This window comes from Sciurus carolinensis, chromosome 13 (genome assembly GCF_902686445.1).
Source record: "Sciurus carolinensis chromosome 13, mSciCar1.2, whole genome shotgun sequence".
NCBI classification, from domain to species: Eukaryota; Metazoa; Chordata; class Mammalia; order Rodentia; family Sciuridae; genus Sciurus; species Sciurus carolinensis.
Window position 1 is genome coordinate 71476013 of NC_062225.1, and position 12888 is coordinate 71488900.

Below are 12888 nucleotides of genomic sequence, written 5' to 3' on the forward strand. Positions count from 1 at the left end.
ATTCATGGATTCATAATGATACACAAACAATTATTGGGGGAAGATTAGAGAGAACTAATTTCATATGTTGAAAATTGTTAATAAGGAGAAAGAATTGAGCATTGGTAGTGTGAACTGAGTAACTGAATTGAAATGAGAGCTAGTATCCTTTATAAATATATTCCAGCTTATAAATTAGGATAAAAAGATATAATTAAAATAGCATTGTTTTGCAGCTCCTGATTAATAAATGTACCTCTGTACTGAACTCCAACATGTGCTAACATTAAAGAAGAGAGTGATAATCAGACATGAAGTGCCTCCTGATAAAATAACCCCACCTAAAGTCTTGCAAAGAGATCCAGCTGGTAATTTGCCGGAGAGAGGCACTTGTTGAATTGTACCATGGGGACGCAATCAGCAAAATCCAAACTCTGAGAGAAGATACAAGCCAAATGGTCCAGAGTCTTCAAAAGATAAAATAAGGGAAAGAAGAAGAGGAGGATTCTACAGATTTGAAGAAACGAAAATTTTTTAGAAAATTTTAATGGGCAAGACTAAAGACCATACCTAGGGGCGATATACATTTGGGTAATAAAACTACTGAGAAATGCAAGGAAGTGATTACGATAGAAGCCAGAAGAGAATTCCTTTTAGGAGTAAGGAAGGGTCTTAGATTAGAGAGGACATCGAAAGTCTTACGAAGTCAGAGGCAAAGTTCTGTTTCTTGACCTGGGCAGTGGTTAAAATGGGTATTTGCTTTATAGTGACCCATTAAGTATGCACACATTTGCTTTGTGCACCTTTCTTGGTGCTTTATTTTAAAATTAAAATAAAGGTTTAATATTTTTCATCGTTGAAGGGTCTTATCTTGCCATTAAATAGCGAGAACCAGTTTCATTCTCAAGTGCATACTTACAAAAAATGGGTTCCTTTCTTTTTTCCCCCCACTGGCAACAGAATGCAGAAATAAAACAAGAATTTTAAAACTAAAAGTATTTGTTATCATAATATATACCAGCGGTCTAATTACATAGTTTTCCTTTGGTGGTTTTTGAGTTGCCTGTCTAATTATAGAGCCAATATCAGATTAAATACTGAAGAAAGGCACACCACTCTATTGTTTAAAGAGTTGAAATAGGTGGTAGAGGTGTTTTAACTCCACAGTGACTACCTTATTTTCATTTTGCTCTAAGGAAAAAAATTGAGGATCACCATGTATGAAAAAAGTTCACTTTTTCTAATTTGTTAGTCAGTCTTTTTTGCTGTCACCAAAAGACCTGACAAGAACAGGAGACAATTCCTTTTAGGAGTAAGGAAGGGGCTGAGATTGGAGAGGCCGTTGAAGGTCTTGTGAAGTCATGGGCAGAGTGACTTAGAGGAGGAAAAGTTTATTTTGGTTCAAAATTTTAGAGGTCTCAGGCTATGGTCAGTTGGCTCCATTCTCTAGGCCTGAGGTGAGGGAGAACATCATGGCAGAAGGTATGGCAGAGAAAAACTGCTCAACTCACGTCAGTGGAAACAGAGAGAGAAGAGTGAGCTAGGAACAAAATGTAATTCCCAGCTCCTCCAACCATGCCCCACTTGCCTACAGCTACCATCCAGTGATCCATTTAAATTATTAATCCATCAAATAGATTAATCCGCTGATTAGGTTATAGGTGACATAACTTGATCATTTCATCTCTGAATGTGTTCTATATTGCCTAACATTGGGGTTTTGTCTGGGGGGGCTCACGCACCTCATATCCAAACCACAATACAATCTATACCAAAGAATGGTGTCATATGCATTTATGGATGGGTGATTGATTATATTTACTTGGATTTTGATCTGATACTTATTCAATAGGGTATGGGATACCAATCAAAATGGTTCAGTATGTCATACCTTTCAAGAAATTTAGCTCAGTCAATAGTTATGAACAAAATCCAATTCCATGGATCAGAATCAAAATGGTACAAATTATCCACATGAAACACTGAGTGCTTTTCTTTGGCACAACACTTACAGGCCTTCAACACGAGGCAGATCCTTATTGTTGTGATTAATAGTGATAGTTGAGAACTTATTTTCCTTTGTACCACGCTTTATTTCTTCGCATTGAATTGAGTAGATGAGATGGCTTAGCAACAGTAATAAAACCAGTACAATCGCTGTCTAGCCTGTTTTTTTAACATTGTGCTGTATATTACTAATTGATTTGTTTCTTCTTGAAGGGCTCTGCAATATACTTAAAATGAAACCCAGTGCTTAATGGATTTTTCTTTACTCAGCTGTCTATAACCAATCAGTATTTTCATGTGTGTGGGTTCTTTATACAATTTAGGTGTGAATGAGCACTAAACTACTTCCAGTGTGTGGTGTGTTGAAGAACAAAATAAAGCCATCCTTTTTTTTTCTTATAAGACTTTTAATAAAATAGGGATTTGTTTAAGTAAGAGAAGAAAGGAGCAGGATTCCTCCCTTCCCTATCCCCAATCCTGGTTCCTTCCTGAGGGCCATCTGATACTCCTGTGATTCCACAGAGCTTCAGGGCCAATGCAAACCCTCTGCAGGGGAAATATAGAGATCCTTGTATCCTCAGATTGACAGCTCAGCATCAAGCCTGTGTCACTGCTGGTCTCACTGTGACCATAATCTCCCCAAAACTACAGTTTTGCCCTTTTGCTTATGGTACAGTTCCTCTTTCTTTTATCTCTGCTTCCTGACCTTGTGAACATTCCAGTTACTAGATTCCCTTTTGACACCACCTGGCCCAGTGGCCTCTTCTAGAACTGACCATGACTACCTGGTTTCCTTGGCTGATTCTCATGACCTAGTAAAGCCCACACTTCACTAAGCTAAACTACTATTGGGGTCACTGTGGGATTTTCTGAGGATCCACCCGCCACTGAACTCTGACCAGACTCTCACCTGTCCATTCATGGTGCCCTGCCTACTCTGTGCCTGAGGAAACTTGGTATAGTCTGTCCTGGCTTAAACTGAGCCCCAGGCTCAGGAATTAAAAAGGAAAAAAATCTAACATTCAGAAAAGGTCCATGGGAACTTCCTCATAATCCTAGCACCATTTTAAGCCTTGAACTTGGCTTGGCAAAAGATCTACATTTAATCCCTGTCTTAACTAATTATCCATTCACTCCATAAGCTACAGAACAAGCCCTCAGCTTCTCTGAACTTGATTTAAAGGGAATACTACAGCTTAACCTTCAGCTACACAGAGTTTCAGAATGCATTTAATACATGTATGAAAGCATAGTGCCTGAGTCACGTTGGGTGGGCAGGAAATATTGAGAGGTTTTGCCCTCTTCATGGGGTGGAGTTACCTCTTAGGTATCTAAGGGTCAGGTCCCTGCACAACACCCAGAAGAAAAGACAAGACAGTTCAGAAAACAAGCAGCTTCCACCTGCAGATCAAAGCTCACCTTGACCTCACTTGCACCCTAAGACATTTGCTAATTCTCCTGCCTCACCTGCCTGCTTTGATCCATAAGGTTGGGTACAGTGCCTTCTACTCTGGTGACAGTGCTGAAAATCCACCTAGCACCTGCCTACCCTCTCATGGTTCCAACCTACTTTAGTTTAGAGCTGATCTTTTGTCTGCAGGACCTGCTAAATCCTTCCGACTTCCACCATTCCCTCTTCCAGATGTTTCCTGTGGAGCTTTATTAGGTCCACAACACCACCAGGCTCAGAGCCATAGCCCAGCTCTTGGGTAAGATCTGGAAAATATTAAAGTGAGTTCCAAGCAAGCATCTTCAGAGGGACTCTAGAAATAAAGCAGAATAGCAATTATCCTCACAGGTACCCACAGTCCAATGGACCCATCTCAAAAAAAAAAAAAAAAAAAAAAAAAAAAATTTATAGCATTAAAGAAGTTCCTGATGAAGACAAGGGAGATCAGGGACTCATGTAGGGATAAGCTGAAAAGGTTGGAAGTCTTCAAGGCAGAAAGGAGAAGGAATGATTCTCAATTTGATTCCTTCTTCATTGCTAACAGACTCAGAAAAACCACTTGCTCTGTCTAGAATATTCTTTCTTCATCTGGACAATGAGGTATGTGAAACTAGTCTATAAATCTGGTTGAATATCAGGTTCTCTTGGAAAGGTTTTATACAATACAAGTATTGCCTTCCCATTCCCACCCAGGTAAAACTAAATCTGGATTTCCAGAGCCCTGGTATCTGTATTTTGAAGGTTCTTAAATGGTTTGGAAACCACTGATTTGGTATTTTTTTAAGTTCCCATCTTTCCATAATATTCTATGATGTCTACAAGATTTCAAACAGAATGAACAAAGGGAACCAAGGCATGAAGCTTGAATAAGACACAAGAAGCAGGATAGCCCTTGCACAAGGAGCAACAAACTCAAACTCCACACCCGAAAAAGTGCTGGTGGGATACATAAATTGATCCCAAACAAAGTTGGGCAGATTTATGAGGGTCACAGCCATCCAAGAGAGCAGGGAGCATCATCATGCCTCAAAGACTGCTGGGAGCAGAAGATTTCTGGCTGGATGAATCATGGGCTTGACCTGGGATGGCAAATCCTCTGTTCCCATGGAATCCACTTTAGAAAAAGTTGCCTCTCTGGGCCTTTCCATAAGAAATCACTGAAAATAAAAACAAAATTTTGTGTAGACAAACCACCTGAGACTAATATACATTCATTGAACTGGGAAAATACTGGTCCCTTTATTGAGAAACAGCCCTAGAGTCCCTCCTTTACAGGATGGGGACATAAATCTTGAGATTGGGTGTCTGCTTCCCACAGTGAGAACTTGAACATGAAGTTACACACTATTTAAACTCTATTCATTAGACATCTCTAATGCTGAATGTTGAGCAAAGCCCTTTGCCTAGGTCATCTTTTCATTTTCACAGAAAGCCTAAACAGTAGATGGTATAATCTCCATTGTTCAGGTTAGAAGATTGAGGTTCAGAGAGGTAATATAATCTAATCCAGGTCTCACAGCTGGCCAGGGGCTAAATCCAGGAAGAAAAAATGGGCCCATCTGAATCCAGAGCCCATGCCCCTCTTCCTATCTCACCAGATATCCCACCTGGTCAAGAAGTAGAAGACCAGTATTCCTAGGAATGTCTCAAAACCTTCTGAACAATGTTGGTTAAGCTAGGCTGAAGTCAAAAGTGGATGCCTCAGAAGATGAGATGCTGAGCAGGGTGCCACGTCTTCAGCTCTCTTCCCCAGCACACTCTTAAGGAAATAAAAAAGTTAAAGTAAATAAATATAAATATATATGCATTCTTTTATTTCCAGTTTTAAATTCATTGAACAAAGCACCATGCTTCTGTCTCCAGGTAGATGAGGCTACTCCAAAACCAGGCCACTTGCCATAGGTGTAGATGGGTCTGCAGAATAGGCCTCAGGTTGGACATAATGGGAGATGAAGATCTATCAACTCACTTCCCGAGTTTTTCTTTTTCTCCCAGCCCCCATCCTCATTCCCAACTCACTGAGTTTAAATTCCCAGGTGCATGGGATCCATAGTCATTGAACCTCCCCTGGACACATTTCCATTCGTCAGGAATAATACCAGTCTTGAATACGGATATGTGCCATTGAAACAAGTCAGATTTTTAGAGTTTGGGACTTCACAGTGACCTTTTATATCCATCTGCTTCTTTTAACATGCCAATCCAGCCCCTTTGACAGATGAAGGAACTAGATCGAGGTCTTACAGTCAGCCGTTAATGAGACTGTCCCCAAACCCAGGTACTCTTGTTGATTCCCGTTGTGGTCCTTCCACTTGCCCCTGTAGTGCAGTCCATGTGTGGAATTTGGGCTCTGGAGCAGGTAAAAAGGCAACTGGCCAAACAAGTTTTGCTAAAATACATTTTGTAAGGAGTTAGTCCTTGGAATTAACAGGTTGCCCACTTTATAACCCAAATAGATCAGAAAGTTAACCATTAGCGATACATGCATACCAAAGGTAAATGGACTCACTACCTCCCAGTCTTTGAAATGACTTTTAGAAACCAAATAGACCCTTAATTTGAAAAAAAAAAAATGAATCACAAGTGCTGTATTGAATAGCCGTATGTATCGGAGCCCCAGTAGAACTTCTTGCTCCTGACCTTGGGGCCAGGGCCCTGTCACAAAAGCCCACAACTGGCCCAGTTTTCTGGTTATCAATCCTGCCCAGCATAATCTCAATCTGTTTGTTTATAATTGGCAACCCCAATTAATCTTTTACTTTCATCACTAGATTAGTTCAAAGTCTTCAAATTTTTTTCACTTTAATATTTTAGTGAACAAAGTTATGTATACTTAAATTAATTCTTCCATCATTTCCTGTGGGTAGAATTTGACCTAATCTCTCTTTAAAGAAAAGTAATTTTGACAATCTGATAATGAGATTTTTTTTTTCTTTTAAGTAAAAATAATTTATCAAGAATACTTTTTTTTAAAGTTCTTATAAGTTGTAAAAACTATACTAGAATCATGACCAAAAAGAGATCTGAAAACTCCCCAAGGTCTGGCCTGGCTCAAAGATGGAAAGTTTGAAAGGAAATAGCTCAGTAGTTGGTAATGGGATGATGGGGGAGGGTTTGTGCTGAGTGTTCCTAAGGTGCCCCCAGAAAGTCACCCAAGGATATTGGACAAGGACAGAGCTCAACAGGAAGTAGGCTGAGGAGAAAGAGACAAAATTTGACAAATTTGACCTGTTTTCCCTTTTTTTGTTTTTAATACTCTCTTTTGCATAGAGAACCTAAAAGCTACACTCATTGAATTTCTAAACCCAACTTGATTATAATAAGGAAGCTGAGGCCTGCCCTGTTCAGGGTCTTTTACCCCAATCCCAACTCCATGGTCTTCCACCAGGGCAAAGTCAGGCAGAAGGAAGCCATAGCCAGGGAGTGGGAGACTTCCTGCTCCCACCTGCCCTGGGTACCTGGGCCAGTGGTGGGGTCATGGGGCTGGGACTGTGTCTAATTTGCATTTTCTATCTTCTCAAAGCTATAAGGATCCTATATGCAGATGCCAAGCCTTTGGAAGCAGGTTAGATGCAGTCATAGAAGCCCAGATGGAGCACCTGTAATTTGCCCAGTGCTGTGCTGGACTCTATGAGAGATCAGGAGAATTCTAGATTATGTCTTAGTCTATGCCACATGAAAGGGGACTTCACTCCCTGCTCCTTAGACGGCTCATAGCACAGTGTTGGCTGGATCTTTCTATGGCTTTCTTCCCCACTTAGTAGGTTCAAGAGAAGTTTCCAATTTGAATGGCTGATCAGTGTTTCTTGACCAAACCATGATACCATCTTGGAATGCATGTTTGAGCCTACTGAACAGACAACTTGGAGACAACCCAAAGCAGCCTATAGCCAGCCAAGTGAGTGACTCTCTCTCCTTTTGTGCCACAGTTCACTGGCTGTTCACCACATGCGGGGCCAGTGGGCCCTATGGCCCCACACAGGCCCAGTGCAACAACGCCTACCAGAACTCCAACCAGAGTGTGGTGGTGGGGAGTGAAGGGCCCCTGAAGGGCATCCAGATCTGGAAAGTGCCAGCCACTGACACCTACAGGTACGTAAGGGAGAGGGGGAGGTCGAGGGGCAGACCCATTTCCCTGAAGAGGGTTGGGGCCCTGCCTGTGCGTGCATGCCCCTGGGGTGCCTAAGCATGCCAAGATTCAAGGGCTGCAGATGGCAGCCTGTGGTAGGGTGTGAGGCCCGGAGATCAAATATGGCGACAAAGGAGTTCACAGACTGTTGTGGAGATGGTAGGTATGCATTAGTTAGCTACTTATATATTACTAATAATTATAATTATGATGGACTATTTTTTGAATACTGTTTGATGTTCTTCAGGTGAGACAAGGTGTGTAAAAATATTTGGAAAACAAAAATACTATGCACACAAAAGCTAATGCTCTTCAGCTTGCCCTTATCCTCTCCTGGGCCTTCACTGTTAACATGTAAAGCAAGCCATTCTCTGATGCTCAACCTCACCCCAATCCCAACTCCACGGTTTCCCACCAGGGCAAAACCAGGCAGAAGGAAGCCTGATTCCTCTGTGCTGTCTTGAGGTCATGGCACTAACAAAGCTTGTGGTGAGACTCAAAGGTTGGTTAAAACCCAGGTTTCCAGAGTCTGATTCTGTATGTCTGGGTGGGTTCTGAGAATCTGAATTTCCACCTAGTTGCTAAGGGGCGCTGGTGCAGCCTTTGAGAGCCTCTGAGTCCCTTTGGACCCAGGACTCAGTCAAGCCTATAGAGTCCTCACCTAGGCTCTGTGATGTCAGCACGGCCCACCCAGCAGTTGTACAATTGAGGAGACAAACTCAGAAAGCCTGAGGTGTCCCCAACAGTCACATCATCGAGAATCAACCTCCAACCTCAGACATCTGAGGTGTGGCCTCACTGCAGGCCCCTCCACCCAGCCCTGCACAGAAGCATCCTCACTGGGCAGTGTTGGTACCCGGGGGGTACTCTCCTTCCCCTCCTGCTGTCCCCCCTACGCTTCTGGATAGGGGCTTCTCAGGTTGACGTTTTTTCTCTCCAACTTAAGGGTGTTTTGTGATATCTTGATCCCTTGGCAAATGTGTTCTGGGGGGAGCCCTAAGTGCTTTTTAAGAGACATTCTTTGCAGAAACACAGTAGCAAGGTTTAGCTGCAATCAGGTTAGCTGTACCAGGTCCCATCCACCCTCCATAAATGTCCCAAAGACCCAGTACACCAAGCAAGCCAGACCTGCCTTCCTGCCAACGGGAACCTCCATGTGCCCTAGGACAGGCAGGAAAAGATTCCTGGGGAGAAGTGGATGAAAACTTGTTGAGAATCCCCTGGTATTTCTCCTGCTTTCAGCCATGAAGCGAGTGGTATTGTTATTGCTGATACCCCTATGTTTTCATATGAAAAGACTGGAGGCGGAGAATCTCAGCCCCAGACCTCAGGTACACAGTGACAGAGCTGGGAATTAAACCCAGGGCCTCTGGCCTAGAGTCTGTGCTCCTACTAACACCCACATCTGGGAGGCACACAGAGGACAGAAGGGACAGGGAAGGAGATCAAGCACAGGAAGCATCTACAGCCCATCTCCAGGAAGCCTCTGGAAATGAAAGCCCAGGAGGAGAAGCCAAATCACCAGAAGGGAGCTGTGAGGTGGCAGGATCCCGTTGTCCCCTCCCAACCCAGGGCAATTCCAAAGCCAGATTGGCCAAGACTCTCCTGCTGCTTCTCCCACAGAAGCTCACAGTCAGGAGAGGCCTGACGTGAGGTCCTCTTGGGCTGCAGTCCCCCAAGACATCAGGCCCACTTCCACATTTGGAGGAAACTCTCCCCATTTGTAAGCAGCAGCGGAGTGCTGGCACCTCCCAGCTGGTTGTGATGACCATGTGCCTAGCACAATGCCCCCACCTGGGAGGAGCTCCCTCGCCTGGGGTCAGAGAAGTCAGCAAGGACAGTAGCAGGCAGGCAGCTGCAGAAGCATTTCAAGGGACAGACCCATTCCATAAGCATTAGCTCCAGGTTTTTCTGCGTCTGATGACTTTAGTCCGACTTCTTCAGATGTGCTTTTGGTTTTGAAAGATTTGGTCTGCCAGAAGAACTAAATTTATTAAATAATAATTAACTCATTCCCATATATTATTCATCACAGCCATATGTAAATCTAGTCAGGTTTCTGATCTGCATGAAGTGCCACAGAATTGCCACATTGCATTGATAGAACCCCAGCTAATGCTGGAGAACCATTTCCACCATCTCTTTGAAATACTGAGACTATCTTCTAGTCCTCGCATTGACTGGTGTTTGTCTCATTGGTAACACATACAAGGAGCTGTTCTTCTTTTGAAGTAGGTGTTTTAATCAGCATTTGTGACCAGAAGACATGACAAGCACAACTTAGGAGAGGGAAAGTTTATTTTGGCTCACTCTTTCCCAGGTTCAGTCCATTGTTCTGGGCCCCAGGTGAAGCAGAACACCACAGCAGAAAGGCGTGGTGGAGGACAGTTACTCAGCTCAGGACAATCAGGAAGCAGAGAGGTCTGCTTGACAGGGACAAAATTTAAACCCCAAATACACACAGCCAGTGACCTGTTTCCTGCAGCTACATCCTACCTGCCTATAGTTACCACCCATTCAAGTGGACTAATCTGCCATTTAGGTTACAACTCTCATAACTGAAATCATTTTATCTCTGAACATTCTTGCATTGTCTCACACATGAGCTTTTGGGTTTTATCCAAACCATAACAGCAGGAGACATGATCTGGCTAAGATGGCATCATATCAAAATGGAAGAGTCAAAACCAAAAACCATTGGGTTTGGGGTTTTATCATTATTGTTGTTGAATTCTTGGGTTTTAATCAAAGAATGGCTCTAACAGATATTCCTGACCCTAACCTCATTCTTGACCCTGGACAATGCTCAGGGCAATGTCTACAGGTCACAATAACTTAGTAACCAAAGAAGCAGATAGTTCATGATTCACTTTTTAGGCCCTATCTCCAAGTCAGACTATTCTTACTGAGAAGTCAATGTCCTTTTCTGGAGAACTTTTTCTCCTTCATAATCATTTTTATTTAGTAACTATAATTCGTCTAGTGGAAAAAAAATTTAAAAACATGAGGCATGCCAGAGGCTGTGAGGAAAAGATCCTTGGAAACAGAAAAGGTAGCAATCCATCTATCTGAAGCGTGGTGCTCAGCTAGTGCTGTGTGGTGGCCACCTGAGTTCTGGTCCTATTACATCCCCAAAGGGAAGGGGGATAACACTTACCATGTGCCAGGGTGGGGCCCCCAGTGCCTGGGGCTTCCTCTGGATGTATGTAGGTGAAAGCACCCTCCACTCTTAGGTGGGCCCATTCCCTACCCTCTTACCCATTTGCCCACCACAAAGGAGGAGACCCAGAGAGAGGGAGCTAAGGAGGGGCTAGATAGGACAGAACTGGGGCTCCGCCCTGGAGCCCCCAACTCTTCCCCCACCTGCTTTCCTGCCCTGGATTTGCCTCTTCCTCTAACAGCAAGAGGTGATGGGGTCACACGCCACGCAAGCCCACCTGCCCTGGTGTCAGTACTTGCTCCCTCCCGCTGTGCAAATCTCAGTGAGCCACAAGTCAGCTACAGTCAGGAGCCTGTGCCTGACCCCAAGTTTACCAGTGAGGGAGAGCCCGCCCCAGCCCCAGCCCCAGAAGAGCTGCAGCCCTGGGGACGGTGGACATGGGAACAAGCATTTCCATGTGATGGAGAAGAATAAAAACGGATGTTGACTCAAGGTACCAGTGTCAGAGGGCAGGGGAGGCATTTCTCCCAGTCTTAGTTTGTGACAAGCTTCCTTGAGGGAGCAGAAGCCAGAGTTCCATCTGAAGGCAGCAAGAGTGGTCTCCAAGGTGGGGAGGGCAGAAGGAGCGGGTGGCAGGTGCCTGCCGTGCACCATGAGTCTGGGCCCTGCAGGGAGCAGGTCAGGCTGGAGGCCAGACAGCTGGAGCCTCGCTTCCCAGATGCCTTTAGCTCCCTCTGGTGACAGTGGGAGAGTGGGAGGGACAGAAAGGAGCCTGCAGGCAGGCAGAGCAGGTGCACAGCGTGGCTGTCATCCAGGCAAGAGAGAAAGGGACTATAGCAGGGCCGGAAGCCAGGATGGAGAGGAGGGGGCGGGGCTGGGAGGGCGGTGGGAGGTGGGGCGACCGGGATTTGAGCACCCAGCGGATGGTGTGGACAACACTCGACAGCAGCACATTTCTGGCTTGGGGTTGCAGGGAGCAAGGGGAGCGAGTATCAATCACTCTCCAAAGGAGCTTGATGAAGAGGGGAAGGCAAGGGTTCGGTACCAGGGACAGGACACTGCTTAAGGGGGACTTCTGAGCCAAGTTGGTCTGCACCAGACAATGTCAGGAGTGTGCCTGAGGAGGTGGGTGGCTGCAGGAGTGAGGGCGGGAGGCCACCAGAGCCACAAAGAGAACATGGATTGTGGGGCCTGTTCTGGAGTGGGGTGGGGAGGCCGGCGGCAAGAACCTGCGCCTCATCAGGGAATGGAGATGCTCCTTGGCAGAGCCCCACTCTGAGGACTGGGAGGGGCGTTTAGAGAGTGCGAGGCGCCCACGGAGAGGCAGTCGCTCAGCAGACAGCCCGTGCCTCTTGCTCTTTCTCACTTCTCCTGCTTCTTGATCCCTGCCGAGGCCTCCAGCCCCCGTCTTTCCTGCCTGCCTCTGTTGGGTTCAGGACCCCTCCCGGCCCTGCCCCCACCCCGGAGCACACGTAAAGACATTTGTCACACATGGCCCACAGCTCCTGTTGGCAGTCCTCGCACAGGTCAATCACTCTTCACACACCATATCCAAGAGGCCCCGGAACCCAGCTGGAGCCAGCTGGCCGAGGCCACAGCTGTTCCTGATGGTCTCCATCAGTGACATTCACATTTTTACCTGGCTCCAAGGACCAGTGTGTGCAGCTGGATAACACGGTAATTCAACCCAATCCACAAACTGCCATGGAGCCACACACACACACACACACACACACACACACACACACACGTCAGCCACTGAGCTGCGGGATGCCTACTTTGTGCTTAGCACTGAACCAGGGGGATCCTATTGTGTGCCAGGCACTGAGTAGGTACCTCAGGACTGGAGGAGATGACTGAGACTCCAAAGTCTCATGGTCTCCAGAAAGACCACGGGGCAGGAAAGTTCCATAGTAGCCCACAATTCCAATCAAGCCCTGGACACTAGCAGAAGCGACGTCCCAAAGCACATTGAACTGCTAAGTTATTGCACAGGGATGAAGGGCACGGAGCAGGATGGAGTGTGGGTCCAACTTCTGCCGCCAACACACCACGTGACCTTGAACGCTGCCTTTCCTCCTCCGCAGTGTGAGGGTTGTAGAGAGGTGGCTGAGCTTCCCTCCAGTCTGCACTGTTAGGAGGGTGCTGAGGGAAGAAGTGGAC

The 12888-nt window shown here is 45.6% G+C and overlaps 1 protein-coding gene across 1 annotated transcript in view; it reads left to right on the forward strand.

The window, feature by feature from the left end:
• Alk (ALK receptor tyrosine kinase) overlaps positions 1-12888 on the forward strand; it is a 678240-nt gene that overhangs the window by 616430 nt on the left and 48922 nt on the right. Inside the window, exon 12 of the mRNA XM_047523055.1 lies at positions 7366-7528. Within this exon, the coding sequence (XP_047379011.1) occupies positions 7366-7528 (163 nt within the window). The remainder of the gene's footprint in view (positions 1-7365; positions 7529-12888) is intronic.